Here is a 24,864-nt window from a genome sequence, read left to right as displayed (position 1 = left end):
TTTCTTGACTGATCTAGACTGCAGGTCTCCTCCATGGCCAAAACACCATGCTCAACAGTAACAGAGTAAACCATCTGTGGGATCACATATGAATAGGAACAAAGTTAAAGCAAGAGAGTGCTGCCAAAACCGGTTTGGCTCAGTGGATAGAGCGTCGGCCTGCAGACTGAAGGGTCCCGGGTTCGATTCCGGTCAAGGGCATGTACCTTGGTTGCGGGCACATCCCCAGTGGGGGGTGTGCAGGAGGCAGCTGATCGATGTTTCTCTCTCATCGATGTTTCTAGCTCTCTATCCCTCTCCCTTCCTCTCTGTAAAAAATCAATAAAATATATTAAAAAAAAAAAAGAGAGAGTGCTAAAAAACAGAATACTACTCTCTTGATAAGGTCAAAGAGTATTATACAAGAGTAAAATACTGAATAAGCACCTGGCCTGTATGACTCAGTGGTTGAGCATCGACCTATGAACCAGGAGGTCACAGTTCAATTCCCCATCAGGGCACATGCCAGGGTTGCGGGCTCGATCCCCAGTGTGGGGCATGCAGGAGGCAGCCGATCAATGTTTCGCTCTCACACTGATGTTTCCCCTTCCTATCTCTCTAAAAATCAATTTTTAAAAAGCTTTTTTAAAAAAAAGGACATACAGCAGGAAGTATTTTAGAAAAAAATGGAGGACTTGTGGTCTCTTAGAAACAGGCATGGGGAACACACAGAATTCTCAGTGGAAACTTAGGAGGTCAGCACGCTGGGCCTTTTGCAGAGACACCAGCAAGCCCAAGCCCTGGAGGTAATTATCTGGAATAGCCTCAACTGATCACTGGATGCTTTTGCTTCTCAGCTTAATTACAGCCTTTACCACAGGAAGATGTCCTTTTTTCTTCCCTGACTTCAAATTCAGAAATAATACCTTTGCAATTGAAACACCTAGTGATAAATAATTGAATGCTTACCCCTACTTTCCGTAAGAGATCCCCCACAATATTTAGTGCTGATATCCTAGCTGAAGGAGTCAGTGGACTGGTACCAAAACCGTTTGGTATAGCTACAGAAAAATAAAACATAAGTAATTACACATGCAATTTGGGTTTTGTTGTTATTGCAAAACAGTATACATTCAATGTAAAAAAATCAATATAATATTCCAAACTACAGATAAAGTGGATATTCCATAAATATGTTTAACAGTTCTACAACTAATGAGTATTTAGATTACATCCAATTTTACATCATTACAAATAATGCTAAAAGGACATATATCCTTAAAACATCCAGATGAGTATTTCTGAAGAAGAAGAGATTCCTAAAAATAGAACTGCTGGGTCAGAGGATATGCTATGCTCATTTCTTTCACCTTAACAGATACTGACTGCCAAAATGCTCACTAAAAAGATTATGTCACTGTCAGCAATTTGTACGGTGGTGTTGTCAATAATATTAGACATCTTTTTATGCCAATTTGATAGTCATTTTAATTTTTATTTCCTTAATAACTAGTCATTTGAATCTCTTCCAGAAATTATCTGCCTATCCTTTGCATTTTTTTCCTACTGGGTTGTCTTTCCTTTAATCAATTTGCAAGGGAACAATAATTATAGATATTCACCCTTTCTCTTATATGTCGTATTTCTCAGAGTGACATTTATCTTTTAAGCTTTGTATTTTGAGGAGGAAGCCTTTGGCTCCCTCACCTCAATATTATAAAAAATGTTCCCCATATTTTCTCCTAATGGTTTCCTAAAAATTTTTTTGCACTTAGATCATTTAACTCATCAAAAATTTACATTTTTCCCTCCAAATGGATAGCCAATTAGTGAACAAGTACTAAGATAGTTTTAGCACTTGAAATAATACTAAAACCATATACTGAATGCCCTATATATTTCAAGCTCCATTAAATTATTAGTCCACTAATGCTGCTTTAGTTATTATAGTATTAAAATAAATTTTGGTATCTTGAAGGTCAAAGCCTCTCTTTGTTAGTAACCTATTTCAAACTTTTCTTGGCTATTCTTTTTTTTTTTTAATATATTTTTATTGATTTCAGAGAGGAAGGGAAAGGGAGTGATAGAAACATCAATGATGAGAGAGAATCATCGATCAACTGCCTCCTGCATGCCCCACACTGGGGACTGAGCCCGCAACCCAGACATATGCTCCAACTGGGAATCGAACCATGACCTCTGGGCTCATAGGTCCAGGCTCAACTACTGAGCCATGCTGGCTGGGCTTTTGGCTATTCTTACATATTTACTCTTCAAGACTAACTGTAAAATCAACTTGACAACTTAAAAAAAATTCTAAGACTCTTATTAAAAATTTAAATTATTGATTGATTTGGGGAGAATAGATATTACAACAAAATTAAGTTTTCCCATTCAGAATCATAGTATTGAGCATGCTATTCATGCTCTTCTTCCATGCCCTTCAGCAAAGGTTTCCAATTGTGCACATTTCTCCAACTTATTTTTGACATAAATAGCATAATGGTTAAGAGCTCTTAAGTGGAACTGCTAGATACAAATCCATCTCGTCATTTGATACCTGTGTGACCTTGAGTAAGTTACCCATATGCAAAAGAAGCTAATAATTAACTTACCTCAGAGTTGTTGTGAAGTTTAAACTAGTTAACATGTTTTTAAAATGTCTAGCACAGTAAGTACTTAATAAATGTTAGCTATTATTTTTTGTTTTCCTAAGTGCTGATCGACATGTAAAATGCTTTTGCAGCTGCTGCTGCTGTTTACCATCCTGTTCTTTAGAATGTAATCTCACTGACTTGTCTTATTCATCACTATACTCCCAGAATCTAGAATAATGTGTGGCATATAATAGGTGCTCAATGTGATATAAATAAACTACTAGACTTTCCTTGGCAGGAATTTCTGAATCTCAGCTTTCCCTATTCTCCTCAAATTTTGTACTTTAGGTATTATATCTGTGCTTTAATGATAAACTGTATTAAATGCCTTTTGGAAACAGGCATTGTATCAATACAATGCAATTTAAAACAGACCAGTTCAGCACTAGCTGGTATGGCTCAGTGAATAGAGCATCGGCCTGCAGACTAAAGAGTCCTGGGTTCAAATCCGGTCAAGGGCACATGCCCAGGTTGTAGGTGTGATCCCCAGTAGGGGGTGTGCAGGAGGAAGCCAATCAATGGTTCTCATAATTGATGTTTCTCCCTCCCTTCTTCTCTGAAATCAATAAAAAAAATTTTTTTTTTTAAACAGACCATTTCAAAGAGATGTTCTTCAACCTTGTCACTGATTTCTCTAACCTCCTGCTTCTATGTCTGTGCTGATCTTGTCACAAAACTGCCGTGATCCAGTATACAGCAGCTTTAGGTGAGTTTACACTGTCAGTTCCAGTCTAAAAGTGTGTCTATTTGGACAAGATTACTGCCTTTGGGTTGACCTATCTTAATTCTGTGCCAGAGTAAACTCTACATCCTACTGACACTCCCCCACCCCAAGTTCTTACATGAAAAATCTAACAAGCTGTAAAAGAATGTACACCTCCCTCTGGGTGTTACCTTGATTTCAGCTCCTGATTATTCTGATTAGTACTCAAATAAAAAGTTTACAGAACTCATCTGCATAATTCTAATGAGTAAAAGCAAACCTTTGTTAATTTTCAAATGTCAGTAATTCTGAGGACCTGAAATACACAAGCACCATTCTGAAAAATGAACAGTGAAAGCTTTTGAGGACTGCTATAACCTATATATTACCAGCTCTATGTCCTCAGCAGGACACTCAACACATACTAGTACAATTAGTAACACCTTTTGATTATTCAGCATTTTCACATACCTTATCTAATTTCAACTCATAAGAATAGATGAATTATCTATTCAAGGACTACTGAGCACTTGGAATGTGACTAATACAACCAAAAACTGATTTTTAAATTTTAATTCATATTAAATTAGTAAAAATTTAAATTTAGTCACATATGACTAGTGGCTTCTGTATTGGACAGCACAGATTTAGAGAGCTTACTACACTAATTGCCCAGACAGAAAATCTTATCATCTCACTATGAAAGATATAATCCTGTATTTAAAAAAAGGGTAGGAAGATCCTTCCATAGGGGAGTGGGAGTAGCTGAAATATGATCTGCAAGCTGCAAAACACTAAATCTGAACTGAGAGCTTCAGGGTTCTATTCTAGTGGCTACTAAATGGCTTTTCTGCTTCTCAGGATTAAAAAACACATTGGCTGATGGCAAAAAGAATATTCTCTATGTACTCAACAGTTACTCTGAATGTTACTTATGACATTCAGCATGCAGCTACAGAGGCATGTAATAGAATGGACATGCCTATCCAAGCCAATGGTACTCGAGTCTGGTAACTTGAGTATCTATATATCCCATGTATAATTCTCAAATGTTAGCATAAAGGCTTCTAGTCTACCCATGATATGTTAAGTGGCAAAAGCAAGAAATAAAACTGGACTTAAACATGATCCCAAAAAATTTTGTGTGTAACAAGGTAGGCACAAACACAAATAAGCATACACAATAAGAAAAAAATTAAAAGTGTTAAGAGTAGTTAACTTTAAACGGTGTGATTACAGATGGTTTTTATTTTCGCTTTTCTGTTTTTAAAATCCTCTACATGAACATACATTACTGCTATAATTAAAAAAAATAAACTTCCTTTAAAAACTTTCCAACTTTTCAAAATCTCAGTTTATTAAGTGGCTTTTGTCTTAAACCTAGCCAGCATTCTCATTGTTTCCTATGGCTGAGTGGCTTAGGAAAATAATTTCTTCTTCTTCACACAGATTTAACCAACTTTTAAACTGAAATTTTGCTTAAACTTTAGCAACTACTGCTTCATCAGCAAATCCCCTAAGTTGATAATCTACCATAGTTGCAAAAAGACAGACCTAGCCCATGTGGCTCAATGGTATGAGCATCGTATTCACATCTAAGGGTTGCAGGTTCGATTCCTGGTCAAGGGGATGTACCTGAGCTGCAGGTTCAGTCCCTGGCCCCAGGTTGAGCCTAGCAGGAGGCAACTAATGAGAGGCAACCAAACAATGTCTCTCATCTCTCTCTCTCTCTCTCTCTCTCTTTCTCCCTCCCACCCTCCCTCCCCATTCCCTTCCACTCTCTCTAAAAAATAAATGGAAAAAATATCCTCAGGTGAAGATTAACAACAACAACAAAAAAGAATAGCAAGAAACAAAAGACATTACAAACCTTTTGGTGAAGGAAAACTGTTCTCTGTTCCTTTGCCAACAGGAGTTGCTGGCAAAGAAAGTGACGCCTGGACAGCAGAATCCATCTTTTCACAATCTAGAGTTGGAGAACTGGGAGCCGACTTTCTGGTTACTTCCTGTTGTCTTTCCCGAACTGCTAGTTCTTGTCTTAAATCTGTAAAATGTAGCAAAGGTAGTAATACTCACTAGAGAAAACAAACATATAAAGCAAAGTCACATCTAAAATGAAATAAAGACTTTATTCCTAAATTATTATTTCTCAATATGAATTTCCTTTTTAACAATTATTTCTAGGGGAATAAACATGACAACCCTACTGTCTAAATGATCTCTCTTTTATAATATTTATTTTTTTAAAAATTTTATTTGAGAGAGAGAGATGAAAGGAGAAAGGGAGAGGGAGGGGAAGAGAGAGAGGGGGGGAGGGAGAGAGAGAGAGAGAAAGAGAGAAACATCAATTCTTATATGTGCCTTGACTGGGGATCAAACCCACAACCTTGTCATATCGGGATAATACTATAACCAAATGCGCCATCTGGCCAGGGTTAAATGATCTTTTAGAATTGAAAAACGCTATAACTTAAGAAAACTGTTATCTATGCCCATATGCACAAAAGGAATAAAACAGGCAACCAATCGATGTTCCTTTCTTTCTCTCTCTCTCTCTCTCCTTTCTCTAAGCATGTCCTCGGGTGAGGATTTAAAAAAAACATATATATGACACAAAATTATTCTTTATCAACTCATTTGCTTTTATTTTGAAACTAGAGGCAAGGGGCTCGGCCCTCGCAGCCCCAACTTCGTCCAGAAGGACATCCAGAAGAACATCCAGGTCATTCCACTGTTCGGTCTAATTAGCATATTGGCTCTTTATTATATAGGATGATGTAGTTTGGGGATCATTGCAAAAATCAATAAAGTGCATCTTTATAATTTTAAATGGGTTGGTATTGTTCATTGTCACTATGACATATCTTTTTTTAGAAAGGAAGTAGTCAAAATAGTTGCAATATTTTTCTTGCATTCGAAGTTGAATTTTCAACCCAAAATTAATATCTTCTTTTCCAGTTATGCAACGGACCTACAGAATACTTGCTTATGTTAAAAAGGGAATACAAAGTCATCCCACTTCTGGATACATATCCAAACGAATTCAAACCAAGATCTTAAAGACATATTTGCACATCCATGTTCAATGCAGCATTATTCAAAATAGCCAAGAGGTGGAAGCAACCCAAGTGTCTGTCCACAGATAAATGGATCAAAAAGTGTGGTATATATACAAGGGAATATTATTCAGCCTTATAACAAAAGGAAATTTTATCACATGCCACAACATGGATGAACCTTCAGAATATTATGCAAAGTGAAATAAAGCAATCACAAAAGACAAACACTGTGTGATTTCACTTATATGAGGTATCTAAAGTAGTCACACTCATAGCTAGCAACAGAAAGAAGAAATGTGATTGCCAAGGGCTGGGAAGAAGGGGAAATGGGGAGTTGTTGTTCAATGGGTATAGTTTCAATTTTGCAACATAAAAAAATCCTAGCCATCTGTTGCATAACAATGTGAACATAGTTAACACTACTGAACTGTATACTTAAAAATGGTTAAGATGGTAAATTTTAGCCCTGGCCATTGTGGATCAGTTGATTGGAGTATCTGTCCGTACACCAAAAAAAGTCCAGGGTTCAATTCCCAGTCAAGATACATGTCTACGTTCCAGGTTCGATTCCTATCAGGGCAAGTTCGGGAGGCAGCACATCAATGTTTCTCCCTCTCTCTCTCTCTCTCTCTCTCTCTCTCTCTCTCCCCGCCCCCACCCCCTGTTCCCTTTCTCTAAAAATCAATGAACATGTCCTCGGGTGAAGCTAAAAATAAATAAGTGTGTGTGTGTGTGTGTGTGTGTGTGTGTGTGTGTATGGTAAATTTTATGTGTTTTAACCACAGTTATCTATAATAATAAAAGAATAATAAAAGGGTAATACGCTAATTAGACCGGATGTCATTCCAGACGAAGCTGGGGCCGGAGGGAAGCCCAGGTCCCGGGTGCCTGCCGGGAAGGAAGCCCAGGTCCCAGGTGCCAGAGGGAAGCTGGTGCTGGCAGCTGGGGGAAGGAAGACCTACTCTTGCACGAATTTTGTGCATCTGGCCTCTAGTAAACAAATAAATAAAACAGAGTTAATATTTTATAATTATATAAATTATGAGAAGTTCTTCAGATGAAGTTTTTTTTTTTTTAATATTTTTATTGATTTCAGAGAGGAAGGGAGAGAGCAAGAGAGATAGAAACATCAATGATGAGAGAGAATCATTGGATGGAATCAATCCCGCAACCCAGGCATGTGCCCTGACCGGGAATCGAACCGTGACCTCCTGGCTCATAGGTCGACACTCAACCACTGAGCTACGCCGGCCGGGCCAGATGAAGTTCTTAAAAAAAGAAAAAGCATGTAAAACTAGTTTTAAACATTAGACCAAATGTTTCATAAGTAGTAATCAAAGAATTACAAAGCCTAGCTGGTTTGGCTCAGTGGATAGAGGAGTATCAGCCTGTGGACTGAAGAGTCCTGGGTTCAATTCCAGTCAAGGGCACATGCCCTGGTTGCGGGCTCAATCCCCAGTAAGGGGTGTGCAGGAGGTAGCCAATCAATGATTCTTTCTCATCATTGATGTTTCTATCTCTCTCTCCCTCTCCCTTCCTCTCTGAAATCAATAATATATTTTTTGAAATAAAAGAATTACAAATTGTTTAAAAATGAGGTATCAACTTTCAACTTTGCAATGGATTTTTAAATAATTTTTAACCTATTTTTACTATTCACAATGCTAATTAACAGTGTGAGAACAACACTCTCAATCACTGCCATAGGGGTATAAACATACCAGTTATCTAAAAAGTAATTTAGCAGTGTCTTTTATGACCATTAAAACATTTATATCCTTTGCCACTTTTAAGAATCTATTCCAAAGAAATTATCAGATATTCCTAAATATTAAGTCCAAGAATCCTATTCACAGCACTATTTATAGCAAAAAATTAACCACTGATAATAAAGAACCCATCAAATAAAATATATATAATAAACATTATACATTATTAAAACCTGTTTTAAAAGATGTTTTAATGGCATGAATTATATTCACTATATTAAGAAGTGAAAAAAGGGGAGGACAGAAAAAAATACATATGTATATATTGTGTGGTCCTAATTATATATATATGAACATATATATATAAATATATATAGATATATAGATATAAATATATAGGTAAGCATAATCATGGAAAAGACTGGAAAGAAACACACGAAACTGCTAGTGGGTTCTATCAAGATAAATGGATTGGCATTATTTTCTTCTTTGTAATATTCTGCATACTACAATGCATTTTAAAAAGGGGGGGAGGTAAGGAGAATTTTAAAGTATATATATTCATTAGACATACAATATATAAACAGCAATGTACACGTTATTATGTGCATAACGAAATTATTTAGGTAGAAGGAAAAACCCAAACTAAGCAAGCAGTATATGCACAGTGGTAGTGATTAAGGCTTTGGAAAACAGACCATGGTTTGAATTCCAACTGACAAGTTATCAGACTTTGGACAAATGCAAACTCTCTGTGCCTCAATTTTATGACCTATAATATAGGGATGATAATACCTACCTACTTCCTAGAGTTGATGATGTAGGTATTAAGTAAGTTAAGATTAAAAGTTCTTAGCATAGTGTCTGATAAAGTATATAAATGTATAGCTTTACCAAGTTGATCCTGAAGCTAGCTTAGAACTCTGGCTTAGGGACAGCAAGATTTCATTTAAGTTATAAATTTTACCTCTTGCTTCATCCTTTAACCTCTGAACAGAGACCAATAAAGATTCCTTTTCATCAAGTTCACTTTCTAAAAATGCATTCCGTTCAATGGCCTGATTTAGCCTCTGTTCAAAGTCTTCCAGTGAAACTATTGTTGCCCTAAAAAAAAAATATAGAATCCATGAATTAAATAAATAATGGGCAAATAGGTAATACAAAAGGAAACTGTCAGTTTATCTCATATCATTTCCTGACCTAGAAAGCCTGGCCCAGTTCAAAGAAAATGATCTCACTCCTTCTGATCTCTGGTGGCATTTAGAGCTTCTGCTATCATTTAAGGCCATTAAATATATTCTTTTCTCTTAAATTCCCATCTAAATTCCTTAAAGTTCTCCCCACTGGATTTTAACCACAATATAATCACATTCAGGAAAACTTTTCAATAGTTTTAGAATATGTAAGAATTAACTAAAAATTTGTTTAAAACACAAAGTCCCAGGTCCCGCTCCATTTACATTCTTCCTACCAATTCTTTTCTTCTTCCTGCATTTCTCATCTTACTCCTTTATTCAACAAACATTAACATGTATCTACTATGTGTCCACTACCTGCTATGTGCTACCTGCTAGATATAAAATTCTCTAACCTCATCAGAACTCATAATGCAATGTCCAATTTTATCAAATCCTGTCAACTGTCCAAATATCTTTCAATTCCATTTGCTCTCTTTCAATATTCTGCCCCCGTTCAATTCTCCATCCAATACCTGGATTACTCCAAAATGATAGTGATTAGAGGTCTTTACATCTCCTCCTCTCTATTCCAATTCCTCAGTACTATCGGATGAAATCACAGTCTAAATTATTACTCCTTTGTTTAAAAAATTATTAAAGAGGCCCCCAATGCCTATAGAATGATATCAAACATTGCACACAAGGTTCTTCACAACCTGGTCTCAACCCCCTTTCAGCCTCATCTTGTTCAGCCATGTCTCTATATATTTCAAAGTGAAATATTAATACCTCACACACTTTTCTGCCTCTGCCTCTGCATTTCTCTCTTCACTTGGTTAACTTCTATTTCTCCTTGTATGTTCTGCTTCCCCAACACCCCCAGGGTAACTTCAGCTGCTCCCTGCTCTATGCCCTGGAACGACTTGTACACTCTTTCTACTAGAGTATTTATCATATGAAATGTCCACACCTGTTATACCCAAGGGCAGTGGCTAGTTTATCTTTGTATCCTCAACTCTAGCATCATATCAGGCATTTAAGTCACTCAACTATTTAAGGAAAAAAATACCAGATAATAAAGTAATAGGAATAAAATAAGAGGAATTAAATTTGGAATGGTTAAGAAACAACTACTTTACAGATATATGAAAGCTGGCAATAGTAATAGCAAGCCACTATAGGTTATTCATCAAAATCATAATTAAAGCACTATTTTGAGAAAACTCATCGGTCGATATTAAAACAGAAGAGAATAAAAAGGAGTAAAAATTTAAAGACAGATTAGCTAGAAAATTCAGGTTTAAGATGTGAGGACCACCCTAGTTGGTTTGGCTCAGTGGATAGAGTGTCAGCCTGCGGACTGAAGGGTCCCGGATTCGATTCTGGTCAAGGGCAGATGCCCAGATTGTGGGCTCGATCCCCAGTAGGGGGTGTGCAGGAGGCAGCCAATCAATGATTCTCTCTCATCATTGATGTTTCTATCTCTCTCTCTCCCTCTCCCTTCCTCTCTAAAATCAATTAAAAAAAAAAAAAAAAAGCCGAAACCGGTTTGGCTTAGTGGATAGAGCGTCGGCCTGCAGACTGAAGGGTCCCGGGGTCGATTCCGGTCAAGGGCATGTACCTTGGTTGCGGGCACATCCCCAGTAGGGGGTGTGCAGGAGGCAGCTGATCGATGTTTCTCTCTCATCGATGTTTCTAGCTCTCTATCCCTCTCCCTTCCTCTCTGTAGAAAATCAATAAAATATATTAAAAAAAAGAAAAGAAAAAAAAGAAACACATCTGAGTTTTTTTTAAAAAAGAAACACAACTGTTTTTAAAAAAAAAGTATGAGGACCTACAAAAAGTGTGGTGGTCTTGAGAAAGAGAGGGATAGATAAGAGGAATGAATGATACATATTTTAATGAAAAGCCAAGAGGAACAAGAGTACATGAAAGAAGGAAAAAAGAAAAGCTTAGAAGGGAATCATCTGGGAAGATAAGAATTTTTGGTTAGTTTCAATGCGATGAGTACCAAAAGGAAGTGTTCTGGGACTAAGATCTAGGTGATAAGTTGAAAGTAAAGACATACATTTTAATCACTGATTGCCACCTTTGGTTATTCTAACAAAATGCACATCATTCACCTTTTTGCTCGCTCTAGGTCGTCATTGGCCTGCTCCAGCTCTCTCACATACTTATGCAGCTGCTCCTTAATGGCTCGAGTCTGACTTAAATCATCTTCTAATACTGAGACCTGCTTGTAGCTCTGTGCATATTGATGTTCTAGTTTCTCCTAAAGGCATGGGTATAGGAAAAAAGTACGTGTCATTAATATGTAGTTTTCTTTCATGAAGGATGCAACCCAAGTTAAAGAGGAGGAAAAATCCAAGGAATTCACTCACAATCCAAGTTGATGGCACCCCTTCTCCTTTTTACAATATTTAAAAACAATCACACATTCATTCCAAGTGACTTAACTCATATAAGGTTTAAATAGCCATCCATTCTCCTCTCAGAAATCTAATATTGGTCTCTCTGAAAAAAGTAAAATAATGAAAATCCCAAACATGGTGGGGGAACTGCTGGGATCTCAGGCTGAATACAGTTCAGGGCAAGCACAAAGAAGTAGACTGTCAGAGTTCAAATTCCCTACCCCTTACCTGCCCACCCCCACCTTCCCAAACCCACCTACTCCCCAGACACGGAAAGTCTCTAAGCATTTTGCTCAGGCAGGTAGTTAAAGAGCAACAAAAGGGGCTAATCCTTTTACTCCTGAAAATTCCTTTTAGAAGGCAGTTTTTAAATCCAAACTAAACCCCAAAACCAAAGAGACTATGAACAATAATGAAATAAATGTGTATATTTCATACAAATATAATTTTAAGTGCCACAAAATGAGGAGCCTTATCAAAACAAATAATCAGGCAGCTTATTACTAGAGGGGGGGGGTGTCCCTCAGCACAGCCTGTACCCTCTCCAATCTGGGACCTCTTGAGAGATGTCCGACTGCCCGTTTAGGCCCGATCCTGGTGAGATCGGGCCTGAACGGGCAGTGGGACATGCCTCTCACAATCCAGGACTGCTGGCTCCCAACCGCTCACCTGCCTGATTGCCCCTAACAGCTTCTGCTTGCCAGCCTGATCACCCCCTAACCACTCCCCTGCTGGCCTGATCAACACCTAACTGCTTGCCTGCCAGCCCGATTGCCCCTAACTGCCCTCCCCTGCCAGCCTGGTCACCCCTAACAGCCCTCCCCTGCAGGCCTGGTCCCCCCCAACTGCCCTCCCCTGCAGGCCTGGTTGCCCCCAACTGCCCTCCCCTGCAGGCCTGGTTGCCCCTAACTGCCCTCCCCTGCCAGCCCGGTCACCCCTAATTGCCCTCCCCTGCCAGCCTGGTCCCCCCCAACTGCCCTCCCTGCAGGCCTGGTCCCCCCCCAACTGCCCTCCCCTGCAGGCCTGGTCCCCCCCAACTGCCCTCCCCTGCAGGCCTGGTCACCCCCAACTGCCCTCCCCTGCAGGCCTGGTTGCCCACAACTGCCCTCCCCTGCAGGCCTTGATTGCCCACAACTGCCCTCCCCTGCTGGCCTGGTCCCCCACAACTGCCCTCCCCTGCAGGCCTTGATTGCCCACAACTGCCCTCCCCTGCCAGCCATCTTGTGGCAGACATCTTGTGTCCACATGGGGTGGCCATCTTGTGTATTGGAGTGATGGTCAATTTGCATATCACCTCTTTATTATATTGGATAGGGACTACAAAATTATATCTAGGAACATGATCACTAAAACACTGATGACCACAGACTTTCTAAGTGAACTCCTAAACTCTAAATCATCTCTCCCTTGGTTCCATGAAAGAAAACAGTTTGACAAAAATCCACTTTAAGCCTCCTTTTATGTTTTTTGTTGCCAGCTGCTCTTAAACTCCTCTTGAAAAAATACATTTTTCATTTTAATAAAGCCAAGTACATTAGACACCAGGCTCCTACTGCCACAATTACCTTTAATGCTTCCACTTCATATTTCAGTCTTTGGTTATCAGCTTGCAAGTCTCTATTTCTTTGTTCAGCCTGTACTAATTGTGCCTCCAACTCTGCTTCTAATTCTCTGCTTCCTTCCTGAAATTCAACTAGCTCATCCCGAGCTTCCTGGAAGCTAATAAAAAACAAAGTGGGAAAGATAAGTTGTAGTTAGTAGGAACCAAAAGGATCATCTTAGACTATTACATATCAATTCAAAAATTTTTGCCTGAATGCTATGCTATAATATACTAAATAATAAAGACAATGTTTTACACATCTCTTACTTTATATTCAAGGCTCAATGAAAATGAGTTATAGGCCCTAAAAGGACTAACATTTTATACATTCACTGCTAGCTCTTCCTTACTTAATGTATTAATAAAGAAGCACATATTAATATCCTGCAAATCAGTTTAATATTTAGATAATTTTTTCAATATAATTGGTTTCCTCTGTAATTCTATTATTTAATTTTATGCATTTAAAAACATTATTCGAGAAGGGGTCTGCAGGTTTCCCCAGCCTATTAAGGAATCTATTGCACACAAAAAACAAGAACCTCTGCCATAGCCTGGCTGATGTGCCTCAGGGTTTGAGCGTCAATCTATGAACCAGGAGGTCACAGTTCAATTTCTGGTCAGGGCACATGCCCTATTGTGGGCTTGGTCCCCAGTAGGGGGCGTGCAGGAGGCAGCCAATCCATGATTCCCTCTCATCAATGATGTTTCTATCTCCCTCTCCCTTCCTCTCTGAAATCAATAAAAATACATTTTAAAAAGAAGAAAAAAAAGAACCCCTGCCATAGACACCCACCTTTTATATCCACTGGCACAATATAACTAGCTTCAGCAATAGCAATGACATAGCAATAAAAGGTTTAATAAGACTTAGAAAACTCTGTTAACCAAAGTACGAAAATGTATATTTATTTTAGAAAAATTCCATTTTAAAAAGAAATTTAAAATCAGTTTTGGTGCTCACAAGATTATGTAAAAATTCTCCCAGCTAATTAAAATAATTGAGATTTTATAAAATGCTGCATACACCTGAAGCTCTTCTCCCCTCCCTCAAAGCTTTTCTGGCTCCAGACATTGATAGTGTTTGCCTGAGAACTCAGGTCTGCTGTCTGAAGTCTCAGACAGCCTATCAGAATCTCCAAAAGACCGAAATGATGAGGCAGCAGTGTACCCACAGCAGCCAAAAATGGCCAATTAGAATAATAAACATAAAAGGATGTAAGCTACCAGAAAAAAAAAATCAGTGACACTAAGTTTTCTTACTATTTTAATAACTTGAGTAATATAATAAGGATTTATGGCATTTTTGTACTATTTAAATACAAGCAATGTTATGACTAGCTCTAGAATTCCAATCCGAAATCTAAAACTCTTAATTTTAGCTTTATGTTTTTTAAAAAAAATGCACATGCTAGAGATGGTGCGTTCCAAATGCCCTCCCCTATTTTTAGGATGTTTTTCAACATTACCTTTGTTTATACTTTAAGGACAATTCCTTCCAATAAGTAATTTCCTCCTTTAAACTTGAAAAATCTGGTATATCTTCACCATCCATGATCAAGAAAGCCTGTAAAATATTAAAAACACACTTATAAATCTGCAGCATTTTGGAGGAAGTTAACCATGAAAGATTCTAAGAGTGGTTAACTTTTTTTTTTTTTAATATATTTTATTGATTTTTTACAGAGAGGAAGGGAGAGGGATAGAGAGTTAGAAACATGATGAGAGAGAAACATCGATCAGCTGCCTCCTGCACACTCCCTGCTGGGTATGTGCCCACAACCAAGGTACATGCCCTTGACCGGAATCGAACCTGGGACCCTTGAGTCCGCAGGCTGACGCTCTATCCACTGAGCCAAACCGGTTAGGGCAAGAGTGGTTAACTCTTTATTGCATATAAATCACTTCACTACCCCTCTATTGGGGACCACCAATATTGTGGATGAGGTCATGATAGGACAGGAGATCAACCAAGTTCTTAGGTATAAAGCACTTCTGGTCACAGCAGCCCTAGGTTCTGGTGAATTGGCCCAACAGAATCATCCTGCACACAGGGCTCCAGCAGTTGGCTTAAAGCCAACTGAGCTCCTGGAAATCAGGTGACAGTAACAAGCTTATTGTCAGAACTAATTCTACTGCATGCCTTTCTCTGTTGTATAACTGCTTCAAAACACCTGCTTGAAACACTTAAGCCAGGTCATCGTACTAAGTCCTAGTACTAGGTCTCCTAGTAACTAGGAGATCATAGACTACATTTTCAATGTTACTTTTATTACATTTCTAAAACCTTCCTGTTAATTCTCTTTTAAATACAAAGCGTCTTCTATTAAATCCACTAATCCTCCAACTTTAATGTTCTTTTATTTGGTTCTTCTCCCACAGCGTTCATAGCAGGTAGGAAAAAAATGCCTATGTAATTAACCTTGCATTTGGACTGACTACCTAAAACTCCCAATTGATTGTCAAGGACAAATGGAATACCAAAGACAGTGAGCTCCATACCATGCCTAACTTTAAGAAGCCAAGTTCTTTAAGAGTCTTACCTCCTATAACCCCCTCCCCAAGCATCCCACTTTGTATCCACCAATACTGTTCAAAGTTGTCTTAACACACCATTCTGTTTCAGTTCAGGATGTTTTCTCTACCTAGAATGGCTCTCCCTTCTTTGTATATTTGGAGAGCTTCTATTTATACTTTAAAACCTAGCTGTCAGCCCTAGCTGGTTTGGTTCAGTGGATAGAGCGTCAGCCTGAGGACTGAAGGGTTCCGGGTTCAATTTTGTCAAGGGCACATGCCTGGGTTGTGGGCTCGATCCCCAGTAGGGGGTGTGCAGGAGGCAGCCAATCAATGACTCTCTCTCATCATTGATGTTTCTCTCTCTCTCTCCCTTTTCCCTTCCTCTCTGAAAAAAATAAATAAATAAATAACCTAGCTGTCACCTTTCCCAGAAAGCCTTTCTCACTCTCACCCAGATAGCACTAAAATCTCCCACACTCTTGGCTACCTCTATACCCAAACATGCTTTCACGAATATATTTACCACATAGTTACACTTCTATGTCCCCTTATTAGGCTATGCATTATTCTGACTTATTTCTACCTGGGCACACTGCTTACACATTAGCAGATATTCTATTACTGTACTTACTAAATTAAACCAAAATTGATTCAACCTAATCCATACAGGCAGCAAGAATTCAAGACAAGCTTTAAAAGCAAATTAATAAAAACAAGAGTTATAGAATGCTATTCATGAAGATTTAGCAAAAAGTCACAGACAAGAACATATACAGAACTTCAATTTCAGAGTGGTTTCCAGTGAGTAAAATTAACATGTAGTTAAATGCACTTAGCTTCATTCCTTTGTGGCCTACTGCAATTTTTTCTATTTTAGTCAAGTCTCTCCTGACTACACCATCTATTACTTTTGACATTTGTTAGTCAATCTTCCAATTATTTTAAATTACCAATCAGCCTAAGAGTTCTTTGAAAAGAGATGGATCCTTTCCATATTTTGCATCCCTTCATGGCATCAAGCATAATATGAAAGTACAGATTGCTTGCAAATGTTTACTAAACACCTACTATGTATCAAACATTAAGTACTGGATAAATAGTTAGTGCACCAAATGCACCCTTCCTGTAATCTGATTTTCCTTACACTGACACATTTTTGTTTATATTATTCTACTCTCAGAGCTATCCTTAAAATATGGTAACACATTAAAATGTAAACACACCCCCCCCCCCCGCAGACTTGGAGTGCTGCTGAGACTGGATTCTAGGGTTCCAATTCTACCATTAAAATCTCACGCAGCCAAAACTGGTTTGGCTCAGTGGATAGAGCGTCAGCCTGCGGACTGAAAGGTCCCAGGTTCGATTCCGGTCAAGGGCATGTAAGTTGGTTGCGGGCACATCCCCAGTAGGAGGTGTGCAAGAGGCAGCTGATCGATGTTTCTCTCTCATCGATGTTTCTGACTATCTATCCCTCTTCCTTCCTCTCTGTAAAAAATCAATAAAATACATATTAAAAAAAAATCTCACGCAACCTGCTAAAGTCTTTTAAGTCTCGGTTTTTTTCATCTAATGAGAGTTTGGACTAGACTATGTTTTTTTGAAGTATGTTTCTGATTAGTAAATAATACTGATTAATTTTATAATCCTATTCCTTCATCAAGGCTCCCAATTTCCACTCCATTTTCCCAAATGTAGGAATAATCTTATTTGTAACTGTAATTTAATTTGTAGTAAGGTGGGTGAAGCTAATCCGGCAGGAAGAGCTATTTATATTTCAAAAGAAAATCCAAAGCACTTAAAGGCATCACCTTATGGTATCAATAATTCCTGAGAGTTACTGCCTAAGTATCCTTGAGGAAAGGGACATATTAACAGCCCAGATGAAGATATAATTACAGGTCATGAGAAGCATCTAGAGGTGAGGCAATAATCACTATCCCCTGAATGCTCTAGATAAGATCTTTCCCCAAAATGCCAACAAAAATATTGATTACAATTAAAATCTACAGCCCTAACCAGTTTGGCTCAGTGGATAGAGCGTCGACCTGCAGGCTAAAGGGTCCCAGGTTCAATTCTGGTCAAGGGCATGTACCTTAGTTGTGGGAACATCCCCAGTAGGGAGTGTGCAGGAGGCAGCTGATGGATGTTTCTCTCTCATCGATGTTTCTAACTCTCGATCCCTCTCCCTTTCTCTCTGTAAAAAATCAATAAAATATATTTTTTTAAAATCTACAAAGCCAGTCCTAAATAAAATATTGGCACTGATCTTCAAATTTGGATAAATGCACTTGTCATTTGAACACTGCCAACCATATATCAATGTGCAGTTCAAATATTCAGTTTCTAATACACAATCTGAAAAATTATGTTTTTGCAAAATGTAATGAAGCTCAGAATAACACAAGTAAAGTTTAACTTAAAACAAAAAGGACATAAAGAAAAGTGAAAGATTAAGTCTCTCCAGCTAGCTCCTGAAGGAAGGACCTGTGTCTTATTTATAAATACTTTCTGCATCAACAGAAACATGAAACACACCAAAAATCCAACAAATACTTGAAATGACTTATAACCTGTCATTATTCCCTCTTTGCTTTCATTTACTTTATTAACATCTAAATTCCTATTTCAGGATGAAGCAAAATGATTTGCGGGTAGTTTATTTCTACCTCACAATGCACCACCATATATTAGACAAAGATTATATATCTATTATTCTCAGCTAGACAAAATTATCAAGTCTGATGCATGCCAAGCCACATTCACAGGCACTTTTAAAGCTCAGTATAGGCTCCACATCAAAGAGTAGGGAGCTGCTGGGACCTGTTGGGGAGAGCCTTACTACCTAAAATAATCATTGTCAGCCCTTACATGTTAAATATGAATGGGAAGCCAAGAACCATCCAGACAAATGAGAAAACCAAGTAGCACGAATAAGAAAATCCTAGGACCTACTGAACTGAGGAGAAACAGATAATTCAGGAAATGAGAGAACTTTTTTCTCATAGAAGAACTCAGGAGGGTTACCTCCCACACACTTCCTAACACAGTTACAAAAAAGGAAACAAAACCAAGATCTTGAAAGCACAAGGTACAAGAAATAAGGGCTCCAACACAGGATTACAAAGCCCTAGTTCATCCGACCCAGAGAGTAACTCAACCAGCTGGATGGCTCCAGGAAAAGTGAGGAATCCCACATAACAAGAGAGCAGGACTGGGAACCGGGTAAATCTGAGGTTGTGGTGAAAGCACATCACTCTTGTAAGAAAAAAGGCAGCAGCCCTAGCTGGTTTGGCTCAGTGGGTAGAGTGTCGACCTGAGGACTGAAAGGTCCCAGGTTGGATTCCAGTCAAGGGCACATGCCTGGATTGCAGGCTCCATCCCCAGAAGGGAGCATACAGGAGACAGCCAATCAGTGATTCTCTCTCATCATTGATGTTTCCGTCTCTCCCTCTCCCTTCCTCCCTGAAATCAATAAAAATATTTTTTTAAAAAAAAGAAAAAAAAGGCAGCAGAAACTCCATAGAAATCAAAATGCAGTATAAGAATGTCCTGACCCTTATGTTTAAATAGGACAAGGGTCTCAAGGTCTGGGCAGTTCTAGCTTTCACTAAATGTTATTTCTTGCTAAATGTTAAAATGCAGCTCAGAATTTTGCAGATGCAGCTGTAAACAGGATAAACCTCATAAGTATAGCCAACTGCCAAGGAGAAGTCAACATGTAATTAACCAGTGTATATAAGCAATAGCTAAGCCTCCCTTTGAATATGATTCCCATCTCCTTCACTTGCTGCAAGAAAATGAAGCTACCGGAGGAGAAACCAAGATGGTGGCATAGGTGAACACCTAAACTGCTGCCTCGCACAATTTCAAAACTACAGCTAAAAGACAGAACGGACATCATCCAGAACCACAGGAAAGCTGGCTGAGTGGAAATTCTACAACTAGAAGGAAAGAAAGGGGCACACGGAGACTCAAAGGAGCTGCAAAAGGCTGAGGTATGGAGACACACACGTGGAGACGACGGGTGGCTGAGTGGCAGGCTAGCTTTCTCTAGCAGGAGGGAGACAGAAGCTCCCAACTGCACTGAACCCCCATTCCAACTGCACTGAACCCCAGTTCTGGACGAGACCCTGGGGTCCCAGACTCATACAGGGGTAGTCTGGACTGTGGAGAAAAGAGAGGAACGCACGGAAACTCAGGGGAGCCGCGAAAGGCAGAGGTCTGGAGGCACGCACGTGAGTGTGCACAGAGAGGACTGCTGAGTGTGCAGCTGGCTTTCTCTAGCAGGAGGAAAACGGAAGCTCCTGATTGCGCTGAACATCAGTTCCGGGTGAGAATCTGGGAATCCAGATTCATTGGGGGGAGAAACTGAACTGTCTGGCAGTGGGCGAAACTCGAGGGCGGCTTTCTCTCAGAGGTGCTTGCAGAGATTACCGAGGGAAACTGAGACCCAGGGGCCTCATAAAGCAGGGCTAACGGGAAGCCAAGGCTGTCTGCTCAGCCCTGAGACTCTGCCCCATCCAAGCTGAGCACAGGGGCTTTTGCAATTTTGCAAATCTTGTCTCATAAGGCTGTCTCCAGAACAGAAGTTCTCCTGGCGTAGACAAAGCTGATCCTCACAGCCAATTGGCCTGGAGGTCAATTCCTCCCAGTGATACCAACAACAATCAAGACTTAACTACAGCCGAAACCGGTTTGGCTCAGTGGATAGAGTGTCGGCCTGCGGACTGAAGGGTCCCGGGTTCGATTCCGGTCAAGGGCATGTACCTTGGTTGTGGGCACATCCCCAGTGGGAGGTGTGCAGGAGGCAGCTGATCGATGTTTCTCTCTCATCGATGTTTCTAGCTCTCTATCCCTCTCTCTTCCTCTCTGTAAAATATCAATAAAATATATTAAAAAAAAAAAGACTTAACTACAGCCCTAACTGGTTTGGCTCAGTGGATAGAGCGTCGGCCTGCAGATTGAAAAGTCCCAGGTTCGATTCCAGTCAAGGGCACGTACATTGGTTGCAGGCACATCCCCAGTCGGAGGTGTGCAGGAGCAGCTGATCGATGTTCCTAACTCTCTATCCCTCTCCCTTCCTCTCTGTAAAAAATCAATAAAATATTTTTTTTAAAAAAGACTTAACTACAACAAGGCTGTACACACAGTCCACAAAGGGGTGTACCAAGAGTGTCCACCTCAGGTAACTGGGGAGGCTGAGCCACTGAGTCATATAGGACACCTAGCACACAAAGCTACTCTACCAACTCAGGGAAGCAATGAAAATGTGGAGACAAAGAAACAGATCACAAACGAAAGAAATGGAAGAAAGCAAATGACTGGATATAGAGTTCAAAACCACGGTTATAAGGTTTTTCAAGAATTTCCTAGAAAAGGCCAATAAATTTAGCGAGACCCTCAAGGATATGAAAAAGGACCAACTAGAAATTAAACACACACTGACTGAAATAAAAAATATTATACAGAGACCTAACAGCAGACTAGAGGAACGCAAGAATCAAGTCAAAGATTTGAAATACAAAGAAGCAAAAAACACTCAACCGGAAAAGCAAAAAGAAAAAAGAATCCAAAAATTTGAAGATAGTGTAAGGAGCCTCTGGGACAACTTCAAGCGTACCAACATCAGAATTATGGGGGTGCCAGATGAAGAGAGAGAGCAAGATACTGAAAACCTATTTGAAGAAATAATCACTGAAAACTTCCCCCACCTGGTGAAAGAAATAGACTTACAACTCCAGGAAGTGCACAGAACCCCAAACAAAAGGAATCCAGCCGAAACCGGTTTGGCTCAGTGGATAGAGCGTCGGCCTGCGGACTGAAGGGTCCCGGGTTCGATTCCGGTCAAGGGCATGTACCTTGGTTGCGGGCATATCCCCAGTGGGAGGTGTGCAGGAGGCAGCTGATCGATGTTTCTCTCTCATCGATGTTTCTGGCTCTCTATCCCTCTCCCTTCCTCTCTGTAAAATATCAATAAAATATATTTTTTAAAAAACAAAAGGAATCCAAAGAGGACCACACCAAGACACATCATAATTAAAATGCCAAAAGCAAAAGAAAAAAGAGAGAATATTAAAAGCAATAAGAGAAAAACAGTTAATTACCTACAAGGGAGCACCCATATGATTGTCAGCTGATTTCTCAACAGAAACTATGCAGGCCAGATGGGAGTGGCAAGAAATATTCAAAGTGATGAATAGCAAGAACCTACAACCAAGATTACTCTACCCAGCAAAGCTATCATTCAGAATTGAAGGGCAGATAAAAAGCTTCACAGATAAGAAAAAGCTAAAGGAGTTCATCAACACCAAACCAGTATTATATGAAATGCTGAAAGGTACTCTTTAAGAAGAGGAAGAAGAAGAAAAAGGTAAAGATAAAAATTATGAACAACAAATACATATCAACAAGTGAATCTAAAAATCAAGTGAATTAAAAATCTGATGAACAGAATAAACTGGTGAATATAATAGAATCAGGGGCATAGAAAGGGAGTGGACTGACAATTCTCAGGGGAAAAGGGGTGTGGGGGGTGCGGGAAGAGACTGGACAAAAATCGTACACCTGTGGATGAGGACAGTGGCGGGGAGGTAAGGGCAAAGGGTGAGGTGGGAACCGGGTAGAGGGGAGCTATGGGGGGAAAAATAGAGGAACAATTATAATAATCTGAACAATACAGATTTATTAAATTTTAAAAAAAGAAAATGAAGCTACCTTGCTCCAACCAGTTCTCCTTTTTTTTTTTTTTCTTTTTCAGAGACCTGAAACTATCTTTTATTATGAATTTTAACCAAGAGAGCAGGGGATGGTGTGGTGGGCGACACCCTAGGCATAGTACTGCAAGTTGGCTTTCTTCTTGGCCTGCACCTCCAGGATGCCCTCCATGTAGTTCTTGTGGGTGAACTCCTTGGCACCCCTGCGGAATGCGATCATGCCTGCCTCCACACACACAGCCTTGCACTGGGCCCCGTTGAAGTCATCTGTACAGTGGGCCAGCTCCTCTGGACTGACGTTCATCTTTCAGGAGTGGATCTGCATTATTCTGGCTCGGGCCTCCTCGTTGGACATCGGGAACTCAATCTTTCAGTCCAGGCGTCCGGAGCGGAGCAGGGCAGGGTCCAGGATGTCCACCTTATTGGTGGCTGCGATTACCTTGACCTGGGTGTTGGGCTGAAACCTGTCCAGCTGGTTCAGAAGCTCCAACATCGTCCTCTGCACCTCCCGGTCCCTGGCTTTCTCGCTGTCAAAGCGCTTGGTGCCAATGGCATCCAGCTCACCAATAAAGATGATGAATGGAGCTTTCTCCTTGGCGAGGGCAAAGGCATCCCAGACCAGCTTGGAACCATCCCCGAAGACATCTGCACCAGCTGAGAGCCAGCCAGCTTCAGGAAGGTGGCCTTGGTCTTTGCAGCACAGGCCCAGGCCAGCAGAGTCTTCCCGGTACCTGGGGGCCCATACATCAGCACCCCCTTTGGAGGTTGGGTCCCCAAGTTCTCCAACTTCTACTTGTGGTTCATTGGCAGGACAATGGCCTCCACCAGCTCCTGAATCTGCTTGCCCAAGCCCCCGATGTCACTGTATTGTTCTGTGGGCCTCTCATCCATCTCCATGGCCTTCACCCGTGAGTCTACTCTGTGGGTAGAGACTCCAGGATCAAATAGGAGTCTTTGTTCACACCCACCAAGTCTCCAGGCTTCAGTTTTTCAGCATCCACCAACCCAATCACAGGCAGGAAGTACGTCTGTTGTATGGAGGTTTTGATCACAGCACACTTGCCCTTCCTCTGGGAGTCCAGGTCAATGTTGGCACCATCCTCCTCTTGGTCATTGGGATCAACGTCTAAAAGCTCGATGACGTTGGAGACAAGGTAGAGCAGGGTCTTGTTCACTTTGATCTTCTCACTGTTCTCTTTGATCTTGTCCTTCATGGCTTGGAGTTCATGGGTAACTCGTAACACTTTGCTCTTCATAATCTTGATTTCACTGTCCAGCAGCCGTGTGCACTGGATAATCTCTTCCGTGGACATCTTAAGCACCTCTTCCCCAATTCCATCTGCTCAGCCTCATCCCACACAGTAGCCATCTTCTGCACTTCTCCTTCTTGAATAGAGCACCCCAGCAGCAAACCCCTTGAGTTTAGTAACACTTATATAAAACATTTTTTAAAGATTTCAGCCCTGACCAATGTTGTTCAGTGGTTTAGAGCAACACCGAAAAGCTGCAGGTTCAATTCCATCAAGGTCACGTACCTGGGTTGTGGGCTCCCTGCCCCCAGTGCGTGCAGGAGGCAACCAGTGGATCTCACATCAATAGTTCTTCCTTATTTCTCTGTCTCCTCTACCATCCCTCCCTTCCACTCTCTGAAAAGCACTGGAAAAATTTTCTTCAGATGAGGATTAACAATTTCAAGTCAAAAAATTTTTTTAATTTGCTGATTTTATATTAGTGTATGTAATTGAGGTAAGTTCCACAAGCTTATAGACATCAGTGAATTTCCTACATTTGGTTTAAATTTACCACAAGTTTCCCATGTTGCTGCCTTGTAAGGGTCTACAATTTTTTTTAACGAGTTTGTATTCTTTTTAATGCCCTTTCTAATTTTGTAGACTTTTTCTAAAATATGTTATTATTTTAAAAAGAGAGGGGAAGGGAAAAGGATAGAGATAAAAACATCTATGAGAGAGAACCATCGATTGGCTGCCTCCTGCACGCCTCCTACTGGGGATGGAGCCCACCACCTGGGCATGTGCCCTGACCAGGAATCGAATGGGTGACAAGCACTGAGCCACAGTGGCCAGGCTAATTTTATAGACTTTGATGATAATACTGCTCTCCTTGGTCTTCTCAAAGTATTTGTCTTCTTAGCTTATCCATCTCAGTCCCTTAATATTTTCATGGTCATGCTTTGGACCTGCTCTAGATTACATATATACCTTTCTGGAGTTGAATGGTGATGATATTTCAATATTTTAACGTTTTATTCACAGGTAGGGTACTTTTCTTTAAGTTTTCAGTATCCCTTCTGTTATTATAAGTGACTAGTAGCCCG

General features: G+C 40.0%; 1 protein-coding gene and 1 pseudogene across 3 annotated transcripts in view; both read right to left on the bottom strand.

Annotated features, from left to right (window-relative positions):
• NDEL1 (nudE neurodevelopment protein 1 like 1) overlaps nt 1-24,864 on the bottom strand; it is a 45,661-nt gene that overhangs the window by 12,200 nt on the left and 8,597 nt on the right. For both annotated transcript variants that reach the window (XM_080678794.1, XM_080678793.1), the window contains exons 2-7: nt 14,769-14,866; nt 13,262-13,415; nt 11,409-11,557; nt 9,075-9,211; nt 5,210-5,383; nt 949-1,040 (exon numbers count right to left, since the gene is read on the bottom strand). In XM_080678794.1, coding sequence (XP_080534920.1) covers nt 949-1,040; nt 5,210-5,383; nt 9,075-9,211; nt 11,409-11,557; nt 13,262-13,415; nt 14,769-14,854 — 792 coding nt within the window. In that variant the 5' untranslated portion in view covers nt 14,855-14,866. The remainder of the gene's footprint in view (nt 1-948; nt 1,041-5,209; nt 5,384-9,074; nt 9,212-11,408; nt 11,558-13,261; nt 13,416-14,768; nt 14,867-24,864) is intronic.
• Nucleotides 22,642-23,898, bottom strand: LOC308253395 (26S proteasome regulatory subunit 6A-like; annotated as a pseudogene). The gene has a single exon. The product of its transcript is annotated as a 26S proteasome regulatory subunit 6A-like (transcript).

This window comes from Plecotus auritus (genome assembly GCF_963455305.1).
Source record: "Plecotus auritus genome assembly, chromosome: 7".
NCBI lineage: Eukaryota > Metazoa > Chordata > Mammalia > Chiroptera > Vespertilionidae > Plecotus > Plecotus auritus.
Note: the sequence above shows the minus strand (reverse complement) of the source record. Positions and strands in the feature narration are given on the sequence as shown.